This window comes from Ascaphus truei, chromosome 7 (genome assembly GCF_040206685.1).
Source record: "Ascaphus truei isolate aAscTru1 chromosome 7, aAscTru1.hap1, whole genome shotgun sequence".
Taxonomy (NCBI): Eukaryota; Metazoa; Chordata; class Amphibia; order Anura; family Ascaphidae; genus Ascaphus; species Ascaphus truei.
Window position 1 is genome coordinate 48,442,477 of NC_134489.1, and position 25,317 is coordinate 48,467,793.

General features: G+C 47.8%; 1 protein-coding gene across 1 annotated transcript; it reads left to right on the forward strand.

Moving 5' to 3' along the window:
* The first annotated feature begins 1,267 nt into the window (after positions 1-1,267).
* Positions 1,268-24,447, forward strand: LOC142499245 (RAS guanyl-releasing protein 4-like). Its single transcript, XM_075608330.1, has 16 exons — positions 1,268-1,566; positions 4,520-4,725; positions 5,843-5,948; positions 6,214-6,273; positions 7,039-7,170; positions 7,475-7,634; positions 9,308-9,481; positions 10,373-10,489; positions 13,636-13,911; positions 14,232-14,312; positions 15,605-15,712; positions 16,389-16,498; positions 16,583-16,718; positions 18,215-18,251; positions 22,092-22,336; positions 23,355-24,447. The coding sequence occupies exons 1-16, from the start codon at positions 1,544-1,546 to the stop codon at positions 23,559-23,561; spliced, it is 2,178 nt and encodes a 725-aa protein (XP_075464445.1). The 5' UTR covers positions 1,268-1,543; the 3' UTR covers positions 23,562-24,447.
* Positions 24,448-25,317: the final 870 nt, after the last annotated feature.

A 25,317-nucleotide genomic window follows, 5' to 3' on the forward strand; every position in this document is an offset into this window, starting at 1 on the left:
TTTCAGAAAACCTGCACCCCTCTAGGAATTTAAAACCATGGTGAAAGTTGGAGAGATAATGTTCCCATTCACCTGGACAGTCCTACTTTCTAAAGGCTTCCTATCCTGTTGTATGATATAAAGTGACAGTCTCAACTTGATAGCTTCAGCCTGTCATTCAATGTATCGATCAAATCATTATTCCCAGTTTTGCACCAGGAACACAAAAAGAGCAGCAGGTTAATAAAAAATAGAGAAATTCCCCACTAAAGAGAAACATGGTTTTATTGCATGTGATGCAGTTACATCTGATGAATACATTTTTCAAAATGCACCTGTTTCCTCAATCTATCAAATGAAGAGTATGTATCTATCTGCTCCTCCCTCCTTAGAGCTGTGTCCCTTTCACCTTTTTAAGTACTGTTGGACATTTAGAACTGCCTCTCTTTACAAAAGACTTTTACTAGCAAGCTTAGCTTTTACATGTCATCCTTTGTGTGTTCACAAGTCTGCCTCTTCCCTTTAAACAGAGGTCTTCCCACAAACCAAACCACACACTCACCACTTGACCCAAATAACCTGTACTTGCACTGCATGCTGGGCCCTGTAGTCCCCCACCCCTTTCCAGGGGAGGGGAGTGAGGGAATGAGGAAAACCTGGCCTGGACTCACAGGTGTGGCAATGAATACATGATGCCTGTAGGCCATTATACAGTACCACTGTACAACAGGAGATGAGTTGTTGAGCTACAGTATGTATGTTTTTTTTTAACTTACATTTTATTGAAAATAACAACTTTTACATACATAATTATACTGTGTGTATGTTTTTTATAGTGCCCAAGAGCTACACAGCACTTTACAATATTTACAGACATTACAATTCAATTACAATACAATACTGCCGTTAGGAGATCACCCTACATTAGATTTAAATCAGAACTGTCTGAGCCTGTCCTGATAATTTGCTTCTAGGTGGTCGCTCTACATTACATATAAACCCAGGACTGTCTGAGCTTGTCCCTGATAATCTACAATCGGTAGGTCACTCTACATTAGATATAAACCATGCCTGTCAGTCTACATTACATTTAAATCAGGACTGTCCGAGCATGTCCCTGATAATCTGCTGGCAAGAGGTCACCCTACACTACAATTAAACCTGAGTGTCTGGGCCTGTCCCTGCTTAATAATGCATTGCAGGTCCCACCAGAAACAAAGGGGCTGAACTTTGCAGTGCTAGAGGGGCGTGCAGTGAATTTCATAAGTCTTAGGCTAGGCTTGTTAATGAAAGCGCACCGTGCATCCTTGTGCCTCTTCTGGTAACACACACTCATACAGTTCCTCTTTATTACAGTACATTACAAAAGACAGTCCCCACTGTCACAGCCTGTGCCCAGTCTCTTAGGGCTTTGCTTCTATTAAGATTGGTGGTGTCAAGAGCACAGGGGAACCCAAGGAGACTGCAGGACAAGTGGGGTTACCTCCCTGCCCTCTACAGGGGGTACGACAGAAGCCTGGCACGTCCACGATACTCACTGCACCCAACCCAACTTCTCTACGATATGCACCGTAAAGACAGCAAGAGGTGAGAGCCTGTTCCTTAAACTATCTCCGGGAAACAAGGGGCTGTGGACGCTGAGCCCACTTCATGAACGCTGCTGTGGTCTTGTGTTTCCTGTGTGTACTGCGCTGTGAGTTTTACATGGATATGCTGGGCCTCCTTTTCGAGTCACAGCCTGCACGTGAGAATGAGATTTGCTAGAGCTTTGTGTGCTGATACGCCGAATTCACGTGTTTGCACTGAGGTGACCAGAGCTCCTTGTGTGTTCTGCTCTGTGACTACAGACTACAAATTTCACTATAGATGTTTTACATATTTTGAACCAGGGGGGTCCTCCAGAGCCGGACCGCACTGTTTTTAACTCTGACGACCCTCCGGTTCCAGAGATACCTACCGGTTTAGTTGCTGGCGTTACTTCTTGGATATTAAATTGGGCATCCAATAGGAAGCAGCATTGTCATCCACCCAGGGACAATGCAGCTTCCTAATGGCCCGTGGGAACCGCGATATTTGAAAAAAAAAATTCCCTGAAGGGAACGGAAAATACCACAAAGTAGAGTATGCTGGGAACAAGGAGCTAAAAATTGCGCATAGTTACAATCTATTGTTAATTTTTTGTAAAAATTTTTGTTGTCGTAAATAACGGGTAGGTAGAATTGCTGCTTTAAGACGGGTGTACTCCGTGTGTGTTCTGGTATGTGACTTCCTGCTTCAATCTAGTTTCTTCTTCCCATGTTCTGGGAAGGACGAGGATGCAAATGACAGCTAGGAGCTGTTTTGGAGTTCATGGGAAAAATAACTGTGTTTTCGGGCAAGGAGGTATATCTGTGCAAAGGGATGCTCGGGTGGCACTGTCACTTTAAAATGACAGAGTAAGGAACTACGGTTAGTACAACGCTTTATACAGGATGTGCCACTCAGACACTGTGCCAGCAGACACTGTGACCCAAGTACAGCCTATCCTTCCCACAGTGTGACATCACACAGACGGAACCCGTTTCTTCTGTGTGTGTGACACTATAACAGACTGAAGGAGCCTGTCTCCTGTTTGTGTGCAACATTGGCAACCTGAGGGAGCCCTACTCCTGAGTGTGTGACACTAAGGCTGAGTCCCCGCTGGCGCTGAGCCCGCTCAGGCTTGGAGAGCGCTCCAAGCATGAGCGCCGGGTGTCCTGGCATTTACGCACGGTGGGGGAAGGCCTTGCGGGTAGTTTAGCATGCTAGAGCCGAGCACGTGTTTGCCTGCACATGCACGCGCACCGCGTGAGCGGGGACTTACATATATCTATATATGTAAGTAACCGCGGCAAGCGCCGCCCACTCAGCTCGCTAGGCGCTAGCGGGGACTCAGCCTAATAGACTAAGGGAACCTCTCTCCTCTGACAAACTGAAGGATCCCCTTTCCTACTGTGTGTGTGACTGTGACACTGACAGACTGAGGAAACCGTGTGTGTGTGTGTGTGTGTGTGTATGTGTGACACTGACAGACTGAGGAAACCGTGTGTGTGTGTGTGTGTGTGTGTGTGTGTGTGTGTGACACTGACAGACTGAGGGAGCCCCTCTTAGTGGCATAGCTACTGCCTGGGCGCGTCCTGGAGGCCCCGGAGGGAATTGGGACCCTCCCTCCAGACTCAATGAACCGCCCCAAGTTGTTACAGAGGCCCCGCGCTTTTCCCCACAGCAATGAAACTGATTGCCGGGAGAGAGAGTGGGGCCTTTGTAACATAGCAGACATCCTTCGTCGACATCACAGTGTCATGTGATGCTGCATTGTCATGGCGATGCGAAGTCACATGGTGCCAACATATGACGTCATGAGGCGGCGACGTTGCCTGGGGGCCCCTTACGGTGTAGTTACACCACTGGGCCCTCTCCTATGTAGACCGTGGTGACTCCTATTCTGTGTATGTAACACTAACAGACTGAGTGAGCTACTTCTAGGAGACACTCTCCTGTGTGTTCGACACCGACAGACTTAGGGTGTCCCTCTCCTGTGTGTGTGTGGGACCCTAACAGTCTGAGGGAACCCCTTAGAGGGTGAGGGCGTGAGATGTTGATTTGAGCAAAAGTTGGGGGCAGGTTGCAGGTGCCCAGCAGAGGCACTTTTCAGCTGGCTGTGCCCCCTTCCTCCACTTGGCCCAGAAAAGCAAGGCACCTGATAGCAGCCAGGCCTGTGTGTGATACTGACAGACTGAGGGTGCCCCTCTCGTAAGTGTGTGTGACACTAACAGACTAAGGCCAATGCCGTGCTAGGCACGTGCGCGGTGGAGCACGTGACGTCATGCCGCACCTGACGCAGAGGCGATTTGTGGCCTGTGGGGTCTGGAGGAGGAGATGCGACCAAGAGCAGCTCTAATTCTAATTTGGGGGCGTACCCGTGATGTCACGCGAGCACATCGCCCTCATTGGCTGAACCGTGCACGTGACCCTGCCGTCACGTGGCAAAAACAAATAATTTTGTCTCCGCTAGCATCACTCTTCCCGACACTCACATGCACGCGTGTGCACTATAGATGTTCCCATATACATAATGTGTTTCACCGCGCCAGTCACACGATAAGCATGGACGCGGCCTAAGGCAGCCCCTCTCCTATGTGTATATATCACAGACTGTGGGAGCCCTACCCCTGTGTGTGTGACACTGACAAGCTGAGAAACCCCTGAGCAAGGGGGGGAAAGGTGAGTTGAGTTTCTCCACAGTAAAATCCCTGTTGGCAGCCCTGCCTGTGTGTGATACTGACAGACTGAGGGAGACCCTCTCTGTGTGTGTGTGTGTGTCTCTCTGTGTGTATATTACAGACAAAGGGAAACCTTCTCCTGTGTACAGTATGTGTATTTGACAGATTAAGGAAACCCCTCACCTTAATGCTTATATGGCATACTGAGGCTGCCCCTCACCTGTGTGTGTGTGTGACACTGACAGACTTTATAGAGTTTATGACACTGACCCTTTTGGGATCTCAATTTTTTTCTCTAGGAAATCCAGGCTGGAATTTCCAAGCCAAATTCAAAACAACAATGGAAGCTGCGTCCCCACCAAGGGACGCCCGAGGCAAAGCCGGCGGAGGATGACATGTCCCAGCCCGGCAGAGATAAACAAGGCCATAGTGGCGGTGACCCTGGCCCAACTTGGGAAAGGCTGCAGCCTTGAGGAGCTAATGGAGAAATGCATACAGTCATTTGGTAAGACGTCCATGGAAACGTAAACATGCAAAGTTTCATTCGTTTGGAGAAGTGTATTTTCTCAGTTATGATACTTTATATCGGACCAATATGAGAGTTCTTTATAGATATAATAGTGTGTACAGAGCTTTCCAAACCTCACAGGTTTTTTATTTATCTGTCAGAGGTTTCCACACCTCACAGGTCTCTCATCATGTGCAAAGAGCTTGCCACGCCTCACAGGTCTCTTCTTCATGTATACATGTCTTTCCAAACCTCACAGTTCTCTTCTTCATGTACATGCCTTTCCACACCTCACAGGTCTCTTATTCATGTTTACATGTCTTTCCACACCTCACAGGTCTCATCTTCATGTACATGCCTTTCCACACCTCACAGGTCTCTTCTTCATGTACATGCCTTTCCACACCTCACAGGTCTCTTATTCATGTTTACATGTCTTTCCACACCTCACAGGTCTCTTATTCATGTTTACATGTCTTTCCACACCTCACAGGTCTCTTATTCATGTTTACATGTCTTTCCACACCTCACAGGTCTCATCTTCATGTACATGCCTTTCCACACCTCACAGGTCTCTTCTTCATGTACATGCCTTTCCACACCTCACAGGTCTCTTATTCATGTTTACATGTCTTTCCACACCTCACAGGTCTCATCTTCATGTACATGCCTTTCCACACCTCACAGGTCTCTTCTTCATGTACATGCCTTTCCACACCTCACAGGTCTCTTATTCATGTTTACATGTCTTTCCACACCTCACAGGTCTCTTATTCATGTTTACATGTCTTTCCACACCTCACAGGTCTCTTATTCATGTTTACATGTCTTTCCACACCTCACAGGTCTCTTCTTAATGTGTATAGAGTTTTACAGACCTCAGTTTCTTCTTCATCTATATACAAGCTTTTCAAACTCACAGACTCACTTCCCCCCACCCTTTAAGCACAACAGTTCTTCGTGACAGAATTCATGATATAGCTTAACAAGACAGAGGGGGTTTTGACCCAAATAATTATACACAGAGTCCCCACAACACCAGCATCACATATCTTGGTGCTGAAGGCTGGATATGTTAATTGTGTTGGTCCCTTTTTGCCCATATCCCCGGCAGATCCAGATGGAAAGCTTTGGAGGAATGAACAAACGATCCATATGACACTTGTTATGCACAGCTGGGTGGTGCCGTCTGCGGAATTTGCACAGAAGCTTCTTCAACAATATCCTTAGCCATGGGGATTTAAAGAGAGACTAGGGCCGGGGAATGGGAGTACGGGAAGGAAAAACACTTGGGAGACATCCGAGAGGAGTGCAGTAAACTGATTTACACTACAAGGGATGTTCTTAAGTGGTTTGAAGACCTGTTTGGGTGGTGCATCAAGCTGAAAAACTCCACTGCAGTTCTTCTGTTGCATTGTTATTAAGATATTGCTCTGTTAAACAGTACATACAAGACCCGGGTGTAATAACTTAACTCCTAGCTACGTACAGAGAAGCATCTGAGAAGCAGTGTCAAAGGAGGCTTCAGATCTGCCACTTTGTGAGGTAACAGTTTCTGCAATATGTGTTGTCCTCCTTTAGCTCTCTACTTTTTTAATACTTTGTTCATTACTCTTCTTTCATCCTTTCTTCCGGGCTTTCTCTCTTCTCCTTATTTCCACTCTTACACACCTAGGGTTGCCAGGTGGCTTCTCCAAAAATATTGGACACAATAGTGAAAGGTGTGACACGCTCAAGACACAAACACACACACAAACTCCCCTCTCTCCACTCCATGCTGGTTCCTCCTGTCCTTGGCCCAACACCCAGGCTCCTGACATCCTCCTGATAGGCTGCATTACCCAGCAGCCAATCAGGATGGAGAAAGCTGCCCAGCCCCCTAGAAACAGCCCTGCTCTGGGAAATCCCACAGCCCCCAAGCCGGTCAGGTCACTATGTCCAGAGAGGTAATACCGGACACATACATGTCCAGAATTACCTGTAATTGTTTACTGGACAGTGTCCACATACAGGATAGTTCGGTTCAATACCGGACACCTGGCAACCATATACACACCTGACATAGAATATATATATATATATATATATATATATATATATATATATATATATATATATATATATATATATATATATATATATATAAATAAAATCACATTATAATGTATACAATCGCAGTAATAGTGTATACAATATAACTGTGCCCCTTGCTGCAATACCTGATACATTTGCCATCTCCCTATATCTTGCCTCTCCTACTGTATATACAATATAATAATGTTCTCTCTCTCTTACTCCTCTGACTGGCAGGTTTTGGATTGCACACTACCCAGAGGTTTTCCGGTTAGACAGTAAACTGGAGGAGATGATGTCAGTTTTCTGGGAGGTGATGAAGGAAGGAGGAGGGCAGTCTCGCCACTGTCCCATTGACACCTCCCACGTGTAAGGGATCCGCAGATCTATCTACCTATCCTCACAGATATTTCCTCTCTTTTCTCTCTCCTACTCACATCTCCCTTGCACCATTAATGTTTCTTCCCTTATTCTCTCTTCTGTCATCTTTTTCTTCTCTCTATCTGACCCCCTATCTTCTCCTCATCTCTCTCTCCCTATCCCTCTTTACTATGTCTCTCTCACCCCTCCAAGCTCCTCCTCTACCTCTACCATGTCTTGTCTCTACTTCTTAGCTCTCTCACTATCCCAATTCTCATTCACCTTTCCCTTCACTCATTCATCCCACCTTCAGTCTCTGTGCCAGCCTTGACCAGGAGAGCATGAAGAGGTTTCAGGGTTCACCCAGTTTCAACAAGAAGAGAAAGGTCTCTCTTCTCTTCGATCACCTGGAGCCCTCCGAACTGGCCGATCACCTCAGCTACCTGGAGTTCAAATGCTTCTGCAGGATTTCGGTGATGCTAGCAGCCTCCCAAACATATACACACATAAAAAATAACATGTGCTTCCCACCCATTGTAACAGATATAGTCTAAATGTATAATATGGACACATACCTCCCACCACTTCCAGTAGATATAATATGGCCATGTGCCCCTCTTTCCCCCCTTCATATAATAACTACAGGGGTATATGTAGCCATGTATATCGAATATGTGTTTAGATGCACTGCTCTGTTCTATGAAGCAGAGCTATGGTAGAATGTGATACATCTCATTATTTTCTGTGCACCACGTAAATCCTCCCCAACTCCTCCTACTGAACAACCAAAGTGAAAACTAGGGCAGATGGGGAAAAATTGGAGCAAAATGCTTCACTACATAGGTGCAAGGTGATAATGCCCCAGATTTGCACCAAAATTGCTTTGATAGATAAACCCCATTATATGGACACTTACCTTCCACCTCTTCTAATAGATATAAAATGGGCATGTGCTTTCCACCCATTCTAATAATATATGTAATGTGGACATATGCCTCCTACTCCTTGTAATTTATTTATTTATTACAATTTTTTACCAGGAAGTAATACATTGATAGTTACCTCTTGTTTTCAAGTATGTCCTGGCCACAGAGTTATTATGACAATACATGGCTACATTAAATGAAGAGGGTTATATATTATATTTAAAGACATTGCACGCACAGTTAAAGATAATATATGTTATAGGCGTATATACTGTAACAATTACAGACCAGATTAAAATGTGAGACAGCTTTAGTTTTAAAATAACTTAGACTGGTGGCGGCTTAGAGAGTCTCAGGTAGATTGCTCCAGTTGTGAGGTGCACCATAAGGCTGCGGCCAGGGTGAATGAGACTGCACTGGCGCTCGTTTTACTCCAGCGATTTCTGTCCTGTTAGTTGCGCGGGGGGCGTGTTGGGGGCGTGGCCGTGACATCATTGGGCGAACCGCTCACGTATCGCATCAGTGAGCAGCAAGCTCACGTGCGCGCATGCACCCTGGACAAGCTCATTCAGAATAATCAGTCTGATTGTGCTAAGCATGATTGCGCACACCCGCTTCGCTTCACCTGGCCGCAGCCTAAGAGGAGGTGCGGTTGGATTCTTTATTGAACGTTGGGACCGTGAACAGTTTTTTTTGAGTCAGATAATAAATGCGACTTGTGGAAGAAGTGAGGAGCTTGTTCAGAGAGGCGGGTAGCTTGCCCAGAAAGTATTTGAATGCAAGACAGGAAAAATGTACATTGAGCCTAGATTCAAGAGATAGCCAATCTAGTTCTTTGAGCATTTTGCAGTGATGTGTGTTGTAGTTACATTGTAGGACAAAGTGGCATATTGAGTTGTAATATATATGATATAAACACACACCTCCTACACCTTGTAATAGATATAATATGGACACATGCCTCCAGTCCCACCCCTTCCAATGGATTATAATATGAGCACGTGCCTCACAGCCCTTCTGATAGATACCATGTGCACACATACCCCTCACCTCTTGTAATAGATATATGGGCACGTCTCCCACCTTTTGTAATCAATATAATATAGACACATACCTCTCCTTCCCTCCTGCACACATAATGGGAACATATATCACTCATCCTGTATAGAGATATTAGGCACACATACTGTACCTCTGATGCTCCGCTCTCTCTCTGGTAGCATTTAGACTATAGGAATTACACTCTGCAGAGCTCCCTGCGTGAGATTCCTCGGCTGGAGCGATCGGTCACCCTTTGCAACAGCATCTCCCAGTGGGTGCAACTCATGATCCTGAACCGTCCCACCCCCCAGCAAAGAGCAGAGGTGTTCACCAAATTCATCCAGGTGACGCAGGTGAGACCTTGTTATGACTACATCAGCAAGGAGAGAAGGGCACAGGGAACATCCTTACAACTCAGAAACAGCTGGATGCACCCTAAGCTCTCCCCTTCCACTATGCACCCTCATCTTCTTCTATACCTTTGGTATTGTCTTCTAAGCAAGGATATCATCATTCATTGTGTCAGTGCAAGGATCATGTATCAAAGACCTGCAGATGTGCTTTGGTGCTAACAATATCAATTTTATGTTGGCTCTCTGCGCCAACTTTGCTCTGCTTCCGTTTCCATGAAACTTCTTCCTCCAAAAATCACTCCCAAAATCGCTAACTGGTACAATCAGATTAAAAATCGAAACAGAGCCCCATGGTACATTGATGCAAAGTGACGCAATGGGCATGATTTTAGCAGTCAGGCTCCAGTTTGTGACACTCTATAGTACAGTGAAGAGTTAAGTAAAGAGATGTATTTTCCCATTATGTGTTTAGGAGGGGAGGAGAGGTATGTGTCCTTGGAGAGGGTGTTTATTCTGTTATGTGCAGGAAGATGAGAGATATATGCTCCTTTTGAGTTTATGGTATTATAGCAATATACTGTATATGCCAATAATATCTTAGATTTAATTCAGGAAAGGTATGCGCCCTCAATATTGAATGGGGAACGTGAAATGTATTACCTGTATTGCAGTGGGCACACAGGTTTCTAAAGCAACCACCCAACATTTTATGCATATGCAAAGTAGGTTCATTCACCTGTGTGCAAGTGCATTGGTTATACCTAAACCCTGGTGTGGTCAGGGGTTCATGAGGAGACGTTTTGGAAACCACTGCTGTATTGGAAGCTGGACACTTGATACATGTAGCTACATTGCCCTCATAGATTGAATAAAGATGTCTGTTTCTTCCAGAAACTGCGCAAACAACAGAACTTTAATACACTGATGGCTGTGATTGGGGGCCTGTGCCACAGTGCCATCTCCCGACTGAAGGAGACACACACCCATCTGTCACAGGATGTTCTCAAGGTGAGATGAAGCATGGGGTAGGAGGAAAAAGCTGTACATGGATGGGATGTGAGTGCCAGCAGGTGCAAAAATCACAGCGTGCCATATTTTCTGTGACCAAAGGAAGACCGCTTCACAGTGTATTGCATAGGAGCCTAAAACTGAAGTATTCAAGGAAACAGGGAGGGTGAGGGAATAAAATATACACGGGACAGTGAAAAAGAGGGTGGAAAGAGATACAGAAAGAAAGGGAGGCAGGCAAAGCGGTACAACACAAGAGAGAAAAGAAATAGAAAAAGAGAGAAGAGATGGACGTACAATATACAGCTCCTGAAAGATTAAGTGAGAAAGAAGTGGGTGACAGATGCCCAAATTCACTAAACTCCAATAGTTACGCCTTGGTACAGATACACATTGTTCTGCATTGTGTTGCAGGCCGGTCCTTCATTGAGGGGGGTATACAGGAGTGAGAGAGGGAGGGGGCAGAGCCACAGTGGAAAGAGAGGAGGAAATATTTTAAGGAAATGCCACAGGCTCAGGCTCATTGATTGTGTCTGTGGTGCCGATACCATAGGTTCCAAAAAGCTAGAACTAATAATAATAGAGGTGGTGACAGGCTTAAGAGTATATACAAAGTAGAGAGAGAAAAAAGACCTCACCAGATTGCACTCATACCTAGATATGTGATACAGTATGATGGTAACAATAAAACTCAACTTGTAATATTATTGTAGCCGGGACCCCCTTTTCCACCCTTTTGTTGTTATGGGTGGGTACAGTATGTTGCAGTTAGGGAACACTCCGATAATGGAGGTTCCGCGCAAGGGAGCCGCCATGTTGTGGTTGGCGCCAGCACAGACTTAGCCTAGCAGAGGTTGCGCATGCGCAGAGCGAGGGTGAGAGCCCGCGAAGGAGGTAGAGCACGACGGGTCCCAGCAGCCCCCGCGGGTCCCCATGATGCGCCTGGGCCAATGAGGTGCGAGACCAGGAGGAAAAGGAAGTGTTTTGCGCGCACGTGAGTTCAGAGTTGGTTGGAGAGGAGAAGGAGCTTCGGTGTGGGGAGGCAGACCGCCCCCTACTTAGGCCGCATGCCCCAGGCCCAGTTAGGCCCTGAGTCCCCGTAGAGACAAGCAGAGCTAGGGACTGGCCATAGTTAGGTTCCGGTTCCCTTATTGCCACATTATCACCACTGGGACAGTTCTAAGCTTGCGGGAGGTCTGGGCGCAGACCCCGCTATCGTGCTGCAGCGTGTCTGGGTGGGATCGCCTTAGACACCTACGGGTGACGTCATCTACACCTCGCTGATCCTTTGTGAAGATTGTAGCCGCACCGGGTACTGGAGTGCCCGGCAGGTAATTCTAAAGTGCACCAACGGTACCATCCTTCATTCGGGACACAGTGGCTGCGCAGTCACACTCATACACATTTCATTGACTCACTGAGGGTGGGAGAACTATTCCCAAGGGGAACTGGACACGGGGTGGGATCACCCGGTGAAGGGAGGGTGAGCGTTCACGAGACGCCGAGTATAGTGTCTCCTCTAGGGAGGGACACCTGTTGGTATAACACATATGGTTAATGCAAGTAAAGTTAATTGGTTAAGGGATATTGCTGTGTGTGTGTGTGTGTGTTATGTATATAAGTCCTGCGAAGACCCACTTCCCCTCGGGCGGAAGCTGTCGCAGGTGGAGGCTGTGCACCAAGTTCTAGGTTATACAGCATATGGTAGTGGCCTGTGTTCGCTAGGAAGCAGGGCTACATTATAATAGGATTCCTATGTGCATGTATGATTGTAAATACATCTTGTTCACCATGTTTAGCTTTATTTTAATTATTACAATATTAAAAGTTGAGTTTTATTGTTACCATCATATCACATATCTAGGTATGAGCGCAGTCTGGGAGGAGTCGTTATTCTCTGGTGTGTGTGTGTGTCTGTCTGTCTGTCCTCCCGGCACCTTAAAATTGCATTAAGATTGTAGCAAGAGTTATCTGTGTTTTTGGGGTTTAAATTAGGCAACAGGCCTAGGAGGTACATGAACAAGTATATAAATGAGAGATTACGGTTGAGGAAAGGATAGGGAGAGAGGTAAGTATGACAGAGAAATAGACAGAGTGAAATAGACATAGAAACAGATATGCATGCAGATAAGGCAGGAAACTGAGTCACTTCTTGAAAGCATATCACCAGCAAGAGATGCGCTGGTCAGACACGCTAGATAGTACCACTCATCGGAAATAGTCATTTCTCGTTTAATCTGTTAGTTCTAAGAATTTTACCACACTGGCTGAGTAAAAAAATGACAGCCGCGGAGGCTACTGACACTGTGCAGGGGGCGGGTGCATCTGGGATAGGACTGCCAAAATATCGGAATTAAAGGTGTAGTCCTGCTAGAGCTGCTGCACGGTTAAAGCACGTCACTCTTCTATGCCTTTTTTTTAACCTTTGTGTCATCATTTAAGCTCTTTGTTGATCTGTAATTCATTGTTGGCCTCAATGGCATCAAACAGGTTAAAAGGTTTTACAATACATTGCAAATCTAGACCTGATAGTGCTAAAGACACTATAGGAATATACAATACGTAATGCTTTTAATAGGGACTTGTTAGGGATTTCAAGCTAATGGGGGAGTAATTGCTAAATCAACCGCTTGCCAATAATGTACTATTCTATGTACTATGTCCTGCATCATATTTTGGGCCTGTTTATCTGTTTCATATATTTCCCCTGAAACTTTTGGAGAGTTGTTTATCAGATCTTCCCTTATGCAAAACTAGTACAAATAAATAGCTCCAAACGTAGCAAATGGGCACACCATCTCTCAGTGGTACTTTTTTCCCCTTGATTTTGTGCATTTTCTCTGCACCAGTCTTAGCAGAAGGCTCAGACGTACAGTATGGCACTATACTTGATAAAGACAACACAGTATTTAGAAAAAGAATCAAAGAGTATGGAACACCCAGAATTATATGTATGTCCAGTAACTCAACCACTAACCCCCCTATATTATAAACATTGCTTACACTTTTGCCGACACAAGTGGGCCAAGACTAAAGTACTGTATGTTGATGCATGAACCCAGACAGGCCCCTCTACGTGTCCAGTAGCATATTACATGTTGCACAACCCTAATTATACCCCCTGTGTGTTCTCTTGTGTTTGACAGACCCTGAGTGAGATGGCAGAGTTGCTGTCCTCCAGCAGTAATTACAGCACCTATAGGCGGGTGTATAATGAATGTGGAGGCTTCAAGATTCCCATCCTAGGGGTGCAGCTAAAGGATCTGGTGTCACTTAATGAGGCGCTGCCTGATTACCTGGATAATGGCAAAATAAACCTGTGCAAGTTGCAGAGCCTGTACCAGCACATCTTGGAGCTGAAGCAACTGCAGAAGGCAGATCAGCCCTTCCAGGCCAACAAGGATCTGGTGCTACTCCTGACAGTGAGCAAAATCTGTTGCATGGGAGGTTTTACATTTGCTGTATCGGCTGATAAATGGATGGTATGGCAGGGCAGTGTATGAAGGGGAAGCTAGCACAGCTTCTGTTGCTTAGGCTGTATATAAATGGAGGGTATGGTAGTGTGTGTGTTAGAACTGCCAACACTGTACATGTGCTGTGTATACATGTGCAGGTGTATGTATGTGTGTGTGTATATAAGGGATAGTCTGGCTCTATTGGTTCAAAGACTACAACTTTGTATCATCAGCCTATGCCTGTACATGTGTTTCCCTCTCATACACATGGACTTGTCGCTTTGCAGTCATCCCTGGACCTTTTTCATACGGAAGATGAGATATACGCATTATCCTACGCAAGAGAGCCTCGTAGCCACAAGCGTCTGGTAAGGAGGAGAGGTTACTAGTGAATGTTCTAAACACTTCCTATGAAAACAATAAAGTCTCCAAATGTTCATATTTACACTACAATTGACACCAAGAGAATCAACATGTGCCTTGTGCAGCCAAATTGCCAAAGTATAGTAAACCAGTTTTGCTGCAAGTGAGTCACTTACTGAGTTGGGAAGCGTAAATAGGAGACTTTTTGAGGGTCATAATAATACTGATTTATAGTAGGTTGTGTTCCATTCTGTTTCCATCATTTTACCTTTTTTCACAACATTCTTTGCATGTCTGTCGTTTTTTCCTCCGCAATATTACCAAGATACTTGGCCCTTTCCTCTGTTGCTCGATTGCAAAAACTCTGACACAGACCCTCATTCTCTCCCGTGTCGACTACTGTAACCTTCTGCTGCCTGGCCTTCCTGCCTTGCCCCTGTCTCCCCTACAATCTATCCTAAATGCTGCTGCCAGAATCGCTCTACTATTTCCAAAATCTGTCTCAGCGCCCCCCCCCCCCCCCCCCCCCCCCCCGCTGAAATCCCTCTCCTGGCTTCCTATCAAATCCGGTATCACACCCTCAATTCTCCTCCTCAACTTTTAAAGCTTTACACTCTTCTGCTCCTCCTTACATCTCAGCCCTAATTTCTCGCTATACACCATCTTGACTCTTCCGTTCTGCTCAAGGATGTTTTCTCTCTACCCGTTTTGTATCCAAAGCCCTCTCCCGCCTTAAACCCTTCTCACTGACTGCCCCGCACCTCTAGAATGCCTCAATATCCGACTAGCACCCTCTCTATCCACATTTAAGACCCACCTCAAAACACACCTGCTTAACGAAGCATATGAGTAGCTCCATGGCTGATACTTTACACCTCATACATTAACCTTGGCCCCCTGCAGACACACTTACCAGAATGCACTCCTACTGTCTGTACATTCTTCCTACCAACAAATTAGATTGTAAGCTCTTCGGAGCAGGGACTCCTTTTCCTAAATTTTACTTTTATGTCTGAAGCACTTCTCCCCTTTATGTGTTATTTATATTATTTGTTATTTATCTGATTGTCACATATATTACTGCTGTGAAGCGCTATGTACATTAATAGTGCTATATAAATAAATACATACATATATATCATAAAAAATCAGCCTATGTTGCAATGCATTGCAAGCATCTCTGGCAGTGAGTGATTCAAATTTGACATAAAGGGCAAAAACACACCCATTAGATATCGCTTTACGTGACATGTAAATCTTCTTTTTATTTGGATAATGGCTTCTTTCCGTCCCTCAGCCCTCCAATCCTTACAAGCCCCCTGCTGTGATTTCTCAGTGGACCCCTGAAGTGCCTCTTCAGCCAGATCATGACACCCTTATTTCCAGTGTGGAGCAGATGGTGGAGGTGAGTTGTACCAAGGATTGTGCAAGCTGAAAGGCTGCTGTGGTCTGGCAGAGGAAGGAACCTCTTTTGTGCTTGAGAGGCACCCCGTGAAGGACTCTTATACAATATGCACGGAACCCAGCTCCCTAGATAAGATTTTAGTCCCAGTCATTTGAATGGCGATGATCTCTTCCCCAGCAGTGAGAAGTAACCATATGCACATACACCCTGCTGTTTTTTTATTCAGACTATAACAGACAGAACTCGCACAGAGAGACGTTTCCTGGCTACACTTCCTGATTTGTGTGTGCTTTTATTAACTCCTTCAGCACGGCTCTAAACCAGGCTAATGGCAAAATTATGAGTCTGACCTAGGACATTTACCGCTAATCAATGAGAATGGGGGGAAAACATTGCGTGAGGAAGCAATGGCCATTTTTTATGCCCCCAAAGACTCAAGTTGAAATCTCTGGAGGGGGAAATTGAGTTATGTAGGCTGAACCAGGGATATCACAGGATCCCCCACCCCCCATATCTACCTTCTCCTGAGTGCTCTGACGGCCTCTATTGGCTCAGCTCTTCAGGTAGCTTCTTCCACAACCTTATTCTAACTTTGGCTCCTTTCTGTGTACCCTCTCCTGTAAATCCACTCTAATCTCTGCTGCATCTATTACTCCTTTGTCGTTCTTCCCTGCAGGCCGTCTTCAAGTATTACGACCCAGAACAGTGTGGCTTTGTGTCCCTGGCAGACTTTGAAAAGATTGTCGCTAGTCTCCCTTTCTCCTGCAACATTCTGGAGAAGGACCGGTGAGTTGGGGCAGTGTCGAGGGGTAGGGGAGGTGGAAAATGTTGACAATGATGAGGTGTCACCGTGCAGTGTCTCTTTCACAGTGAGGGGCCGGTCAATCGCCAGGAGATGACGGCGTATTTAATGAAAGCCAGTCATGTTTGCGCCAAGCTGGGATTCAGCTTCCTACAAAGTCTTGTGGAGACTCGTCTGAAGAAATCCCCCTTGTGTGCCAGCTGTGTAAGTTCAGACCTACTGTAGTTGGACCTTGATCACGTCTTTCCGTGTTACTGAATGACGGGAACCACAGACTGCATTGGCCATAGGTTTTTACTGTCTGTGTCACCAGAAATGGGGAAGGACAGACTAGTTGGGTTATAGATCCCTTCTATGTGTGTCCATCTGAGAAGGGAGGGAAGGGTGAATGGTTCATAGTCTGTGTCAACCTGTAGTGGGAAGGACAGACTCGGGGAGATACTGTATCTGTTTGTGTCACACTGTGTTGGAGGGCCAGACAGAGAGACATCTGTCCATGTCACTGACACACTGCGGCGGGAAGGAAAAACTCAGCGAAATATTTCTATGTTGCTAAAAAGAACAAATGTTCCCAACACACAAAAGAAAAGGGGGCCAAAAAGGCGGGAATATGCCAAACAAGTTTTAATGAACAAAAAAGCACAGATCAACATCAAAGTAAGTAAAGAATACAAGCATACCACATAAAGGGAGGCGGGAGAAACCAGGAAAAAGGAGTTAGGGGTGGGATAGGATAGGAAAAATAAAGGTGGTACACGGGATGGGGGGCGGCAACGTTTCGGGGTACACAACCCCTTCTTCAGGCCCATTCCCCAAGGACACCAAGATGTCCAAAGGTACTTCCCTATCCCTGTACAATTCTCCCTACAGAAAAAACTCTGAAATGATGAACAATAGAAGTACAGAAATCCTCACTGGGGGTACAGTCAAAGGTCAGTCCAGCAACTACCAGCAACTAAATATCAGAGTTACCCCTATGGAAAAAAAAGGGGGAGAGGGAGGAAGTTTCTGGAGCATACAATCTAAATCACTTGAGAAATGTTCAGATGGTAGCAATGACATTTAAATGCAACTAGCAGCAACAGCAAACAGTGCTATAGATCCCTTCTATCTGTGTCCATCTGAGAAGGGAGGGAAAGGGTGAATGGTTCATAGTCTGTGTCACCCTGTAGTGGGAAGGACAGACTCGGGGAGATACTGTATCTGTTTGTGTCACACTGTGTTGGAGGGCCAGACAGAGAGACATCTGTCCATGTCGCTGACACACTGCGACGGGAAGGAAAGACTCAGCGAAATATTTCTATGTTGCTGTGCCACCCTGCGGGAAGGACAGACTCGGGTGCATATTGACTAAAAGATGCTAAGCTTTAGCACGTCTTACCTCCCATTTATTTCAATGAAAGTTAGGGCGTCCTAAGCTTGGCACCCTTTAGTGAGTATGGGCCTCAGAGAGATATATGTTACTGTGTCACCCTGCGGTGGAATGGACTGAGTCATTAGGAAATATATCTTCTCTATGTCACCTTTACTCTGAGGGACAGACCTAATAAGTCATTAATTCTTCCTGTGTCAAACTGTGGTGGCAAAGACATACCAGATGAGCTCAAATATAGGACCTTCCTGTCGCACTGTGATTTTTGCACCTTACAAACACTTCACACTGAACAAGGTCCCCCCTTCTCTCTCTGATCGCTTTGCAGATCTGGACTGTGGCTAAACAAGGCTACGTATGTGGAGGTAAGAGCAGCTCTCTCATAATGAAACAGTGGAAACTGGGGCAGGAAGGAAATACCACAGTAAACAAAACACACATGCATCATTTTGATGAGCTAAACAAGAGAGAGGTCACAGTTAACACCAGTGGTTAAAATGTGATGGTCGTATGGGGTAGCGAGTAATACTGACTTATTTACTAACCCCAGAGTATCTCAACTATTTTGTTTACACACCTACATTTTCCCTTTCTTTTTAAATAAAGGAGACTACATTTTATATAATGGGGAAAAAAAACTTTTCTATAGTTATAGGATAAATATTGTGCAAAACGTCCTAAAAATAAACTACAGAGAGCTTTTCCCCCCAAATTAAATACATGTAGAATTATAATTTTTTACCTCTGTTACAGTAACACTGCTTTGACCAATGGTTAACAGCCTACACCAGCATATATCCTCTGCAGGAGCTGGGATACTCATAAAGTGTGCAATGTTTGCTTTTTATTACTTTAAGCAAGCTGGTAATATCAGGTAATAGCATTTGATGGAAAGTTAATTTTATGTATCAATGTTTCTTTGTTCCAACAAAAAACAAATACTATTAATTTTAATAGAATGTATTTGTCTAATGTCTCTGCTACGCTTTTTGTGCCCATGTTTTGCACCAAGGAACATTGATATAGATGTACTGTAGGAGGCGTCATTGCCCCCCTAGATAACACAACAGATCCATCAATAACACAGATCACAGTTTCCATGGTGTTTAATGGCAGTGTTAGGGCAAAATATAATTATATATCCCACAAAAATGAAACAAAGCCTGCTACATTTGTACATGACTTATAAAGCTTCTATTGTTATGTTTACACCCATGTACAGTATATATATATATATATATACATTTTTTTTTTTAATATATATATATATATATTACTAGCTGATATACCCGGCGTTGCCCGGGCGTGGAAGGGCAGGGCATGGAGTGGAAGGGCAGGGGGGGGCCAAGGGGCGTGGAAGGGCGGGGAGGGCAAAGGGAAGGGGAGCAAAGGGCACAGAGGGGCGGCAAAGGGCAGGGAAGGGTGGGGGTGGTGGGGGGGGCAAAGGCCAGGGAGGGGCGGGGGGGGCAAAGGGCAGGGAGGGGCAGGGAGGGGCGGGGGGGGGGGCAAAGGGCAGGGAGGGGCGGGGGGGCAAAGGGCAGGGAGGGGCGGGGAGGGGCGGGGGGGCAAAGGGCAGGGGGGGCAAAGGGCAGGGAGGGGTGGGGGGGGCAAAGGGCAGGGAGGGGCGGGGGGGGCAAAGGGCAGGGAGGGGCGGAGGGCAAAGGGCAGGGAGGGGCGGGGGGCAAAGGGCAGAGAGGGGCGGGGGGGGGCAAAGGGCATGGAGGGGCGGGGGGGGCAAAGGGCATGGAGGGGCGGGGGGGCAAAGGGCAGGGAGGGGCAAAGGGCATGGAGGGGCGGGGGGGCAAAGGGCAGGGAGGGGCAAAGGGCAGGGAGGGGCAGGGGGGGCAAAGGGCAGGGAGGGGCAAGGGGGGCAAAGGGCAGGGAGGGGCGGGGGGGCAAAGGGCAGGGAGGGGCGGGGGGGGCAAAGGGCAGGGAGGGGCAGGGAGGGGCAAAGGGCAGGGAGGGGCGAGGGGTGGGGGGGCTAAGGACAGGGAGGGGCAAGAGGGCAGGGAGGGCAGGGGGGCAAGAGGGCAGGGAGGGAGGGAGTGGGGCAAAGGGCAGGGGGGGCAAGAGGGCAGGGGGGGCAAGAGGGCAGGGGGGGCAAGAGGGCAGGGAGGGAGGGAGGGGGGCAAAGGGCAGGGGGGGTCAAGAGGGCAGGGAGGGGAAGGGGGGTCAAGAGGGCCGGGGGGGCCAAAGGGCAGGGAGGGGCGGGAGGGGCTAAGGACAGGAAGGGGCAAGAGGGCAGGGAGGGGCAAGAGGGCAGGGAGGGGCTGGGGTGCCAAAGGGCAGGGAGGGAGGGAGGAGGGCAGGGAGGGAGGGAGGGGGGCAAAGGGCAGGGGGGGCAAGAGGGCAGGGGAGGCAAGAGGGCAGGGAGGGAGGGGGGCAAAGGGCAGGGGGGGGAGGGGGGCAAGAGGGCAGGCAGGGAGGGGGGCAAGAGGGCAGGGAGGGGGGCAAGAGGGCAGGGAGGGAGGGGGGCAAGAGGTGAAAGGGCAGGGAGGGGCGGGGGGGCCAAAGGGCAGGGAGGGGCGGGTGGGGCCAAAGGGCAGGGAGAGGCGGGGGGCCAAAGGGCAGGGAGGGGCGGGGGGCCAAAGGGCAGGGAGAGGCGGGGGGCCAAAGGGAGGGGCGGGGTCCAAAGGGCAGGGAGGGGTGGGGGGCCAAAGGGCAGGGAAGGGCAAGAGGGCAGGGAGGGCAGAGGGGCAAGAGGGCAGGGGGGCAAGAGGGCAGGGAGGGGGGCAAGGAGGGGGGAAAGAGGGCAGGGGAGGCGAGAGGGCAGGGAGGGAGGGGGGCAAATGGCAGGGGGGGCAAGAGGGCAGGGAGTGAGGGGGGCAAGAGGTCAGGGGGGCAAGAGGGCAGGGAGGGAGGGGGGCAAGAGGGCAGGGAGGGAGGGGGCAAGAGTACAAAGGGCAGAGGGGAGGGAGGGCAGGGGGCAAAGGGCAGGGGGGCAAAGGGGAAAAGGGCAGGGGGAGGGAGGGCACGGGTCAAAGGGCAGGGGTCAAAGGGCAGGGGAGGGAGGGCAGGGGGCAAAGGGCAGGGGGCAAAGGGCAGGGGGAGGGAGGGGAGGGGGCAAAGGGCAGGGGGAAGGAGGGCAGGGGGCAAAGGTCAGGGGGAGGGAAGGCAGGGGGCAAAGGGCAATTGGAGGGAGGGCAGGGGGGGCAAAGGGCATTGGGTGGGAGGGCAGGGGGGGCAAAGGACATTGGGAGGGAGGGCAGGGGGGGCAAAGGACATTGGGAGGGAGGGCAGGGGGGCAAAGGGCATTGGGAGGGAGGGCAGGGGGGGCAAAGGGCATTGGGAGGGAGGGCAGGGGGGGCAAAGGGCATTGGGAGGGAGGGCAAGGGGGGCAAAGGGCATTGGGAGGGAGGGCAGGGGGGGAAAAGGGCAGGGGGAGGGAGGGCAGGGGGGGCAAAGGGCAGGGGTAGGGAGGGCAAAGGGGGGCAAAGAGCAGGTGGGGCAAAGGGCAGGGGGGCAGGGAGGGGCAAAGGGCAGGGTGAGTCAGGGACGCGTTAAATAACCCATTCCCCTGCATTTCCTCACCTTGCACACGGCCGCGCTCCTGTTCCTATGGGTACCGGCCGCCCTCCTCCTCCACCTCGGGCTCCTCAGCGGCGAAGCTGAGACGCTCCGGTGAGGAGGTGCTGCGCCTCCCGCGGGGAGAGGCGGAGACAGGCGGAGACAGCCGGAGGAGCGGCCTGTGTGAGGGGAGAGCCGCGTGCTCTGTGTGTGGGGGGGAGCGCCGGGTGAGGGGAGAGCCGCGTGCTCTGTGTGTGTGTGGGGGGGGGGGTGAGCGGGGGGGGTGAGCACGGGGGGGGTGAGCGGGGGGGGGGGAGAGCCGCTCAGTGCTCTGTGTGTGTGGGTGGGGGGGTGAGAGTCCCCCGCTGTGTCCCGGGCACTCGCTCCGCTCCCTCGCTGACTCTAGCGGCGCCGGGGGGGGGGGGAGGAAAAAGCGCGGGAAAGCGGGAGACGCGGGGAGAGGAGGAGGTGCGCGCGGGTCCCGATGAGCCAAGGGAGCAATCTCATTGGCCTGGCCCAAGGTCCAATCTGATTGCCGCTAGGGACACAGGGAGGGACACAGGGAGACACATACAGACAGACAGACAGGCAACGACACATAGGACACTTTGAGAAATATATAGTAAAAAAAAGAAAAAGATATATGTATGTATATATAAGTATATATATAATGTCAAATTTTGACCTCTGCATAATAGGTTTGGACAAGGAAGCTATGCAGGGCTGGTCTGCTCAGCCCACTAGCCCTGCTGGCCACAGTGCACAATCAAGAGGGCAGCGGCAGAGCCCCCCTTGTCACAAAGGTACCCAGACAGAAGGACCCCCGCAGGAAGTCAGAGCAGCCCCTTACACTCCTGCAGAAGGTCCAGATCAATCCAGATTTCAGTTTGGAGACTGCAGGAGTTCAGAGTTACTACGGCAGCAGTTGAGAAAGCTGGAGAAGGTAACAGATCCACAGTATAACACGATCAAGTTAGCTTCTTATTCGTGTGCCAGCTTCTTATTTGTAAAAAAAAAAAAAAAATATCTTATTTTTCGAGGGTTAAATTGTTCTGGCCCACCTATTTCATAGGGAATCCCCTTCAGTGGATACCCTCTATGTAAAAACTAGTTGCACTCCACAGGTTCTAAAAAGGATTTGGGCATCAAAACAGGTGTCAAACTGGGCAAGGAGACAATAGTTCAAGGATTAACTTACTTTCGGCCACCTATATTACAGCAGTGTCCCTTTCATAAAACCAATTTGTATTTAGCCTGGCCCAAAAGTAATTTGGCATCAAAAGTGTAGCCAAAAGTCATTTAATCCTTGAAATATTGCATGATATTTAAATGGGTACAAATTGGCTGCCATGCTGAATTTGGCAGCTTTTTTGATGCCCAAATCCTTTTTGGGATAGACCAAATACAAGTGACTTTTATGTAAGAGAACACCTTCTGTGTATAACAACCGTGAAATAGGTGGTCCAAAGTCATTTAACCCTTGAAATACTACAGCTACATATTCAAGTTGGTAAATATTGGCACCCATGGCCAGTTTGGCATCTGTTTTGATGCCCAGCCCCTTTGGGCCAAGCTAAATACAAATGGGTATTATCTAAGGAACACCCCCTGTGGAAAACACTGTGAAAGAGATGGCGCAAAGTAATTTAACTGTTGGACTACTGCATCTACTTATTCAAATTGGTAACTATTAGCACCCATGCCCAGTTTGGCACGTTATGATGCCCAAATCCATTTAAGGCCAGGCTAAATACAAATGCGTTTTATCTAAGGGACCGTACCCTGTTGCAAAACCCTATGAAATAGGTGCCCCTAAAGTCATTTAACCCTTAGAAAATATATTTTTCACGAATATGAAGCTAACATCAACCTAGTGCATGGAGAATGGAGCATGCCCAGTGCAAGCTGAATGGGGCATTCTGATTGGTTAACTCCATGCTATCACCTGCCTTTGCCCGCAGGAGAGGGACTGCCTGATGCTGGAGACTGCGGGACTGCACTGTGCCAACTCTCAGCTGTCAGCGGAGAATGCCAGGCTGCAGATCCAGGTTTGTGAGCTACAGGAAGATGTGCAGGATCTGAACCTGGAGTCCAGGACGCAGCCAGCCGTCACTCGTATTCTGGAGACCATGGGCTCTTTGCACCTGCAATGCGATGCCAACATCTGACAACATATACGGGAAGCGGGACACTTGTATGACAGAACTGTAGACTGATAAGGATGAGAACTGAGGACGAGAAGATAAGAAAATCAGAACTGATGCTGTACATAAAGAATCATACGAGCTGATACTACAATGTGAAAAATAATAACTTGTAACACATCAGCATTTCGCTTCCTTGACAAAGGTCCTAGTAAGAGACTGGAATGTTGATGTATTAAAAAAATTCATTATGTTGCACGCTGGAGTCCCAGCTCATTTGATTGGCTCTTTACAGACGCAGAACAGACTGAGCTTTTATGTGTGAAGAGATTCACAAACTGGTAAAATGTAGGAGTGGAAGCTTTAAGCCCATTTGCATAGTCAAATAATGTTTACTTATGAATTTATTTATGTGAATATTTGAGAAATATGCCAAAATTTTCCAGTTCTTGACTGATATAAACCCATGTTATTTGCACTGCCCCAGATTAGGTACTTATTTTATACACTCTAAATATATTTCCTTTTGCTGGGTGATTTTAGTCCTACTTCTATGAATGGAGTGGATCTCTTCTCCAGCACAGGGAAAACAACTTCATGGTATAATATGTAGAGACCTATAATTAAAAAATGACTCGGGAATATAGGCGTAAATGTGTCCAAGCTCATGGATTTAAAGAATTTTGGCAAGTACCATGAACTTCTTCTCTCTGTATGTAAATTCAGTTATGTTGTGAATAAAAATGCAGCCAGACCACCTCAGTGCATAATCGCTGCTTCTCAATGCTAGGGAAGAGATCAGCTCTATTGAAATTACTTGGACTCACATAGTCCCTAGGGAACTAGCTTCTCTCTGCACGTAGCATGTATATATAACTTTGTTCTGAATAAATATACATCTGGACATACATTATGTGTGTATATAATTGATCTCTAAGCTCTAAACAAGATGGCCACACACACTTGGTAAACTGCCTCATAGAAGGCAGTCGTGGTGCCAGGTAAAGGAAATCAGGTAATAGTCAATTTAGATCACAAGTGGTCTATAATAGTAGCACAGCACAAAAATAGCAAATAAAGGGTAATTTAGTGTATTAGGTCCAAAAGAAATTCCTTTATTTGCAATTTTTGTGCTGTGCTGGTATTATAGATTTGTGATCTAAATTGACTATATGTACACACACACACGCACACACACGTCCCAACCGTGCAGACTCTCAGAATTCAAGTGGAGATAGCTATGACCATTTCTTTCTTTCATTTATCTTTGTTCTTTATCTTTTTTTCTTCATCTGTCAATCCAATACCACATGTATTAATTCTGTGTCTATAAAAATAAATATTGGTTTTATGTGGGGGGGAAGGGGGTGTATTTATTGTAATGTAGGCCATGTTTATTTTTTTAAATACAGGATTGGTACCGCAGGCCAGCGGGGACCACCCAAGGACCCCCGAACGCCCATGGGGGACAACTGCCGGGAAGAACCGGGGGCCCCGGGGATCCACGGGGACCACCCAAAAGTCCCCAGACACCCGTGGAAACCACCGGAGGGCCCCCAGACACCTGTGGGGGTGACTCGTGGACTGCTAAACACCCACGGGGACCACCCGTGGACCCCGCAGGGACCACTTGGAGGCCACGGAGCCTAGCGGGGACCACCAGGAGGCCCCCAGACACCTGTGGGTACCCCCACGGGGTGCACTGTGGGGCCTGTGGACACCCGTTGGGACTGCCCGGGGACCCCCGCCATCCTGTGGTATTAATCCTGTTTGTAAAATA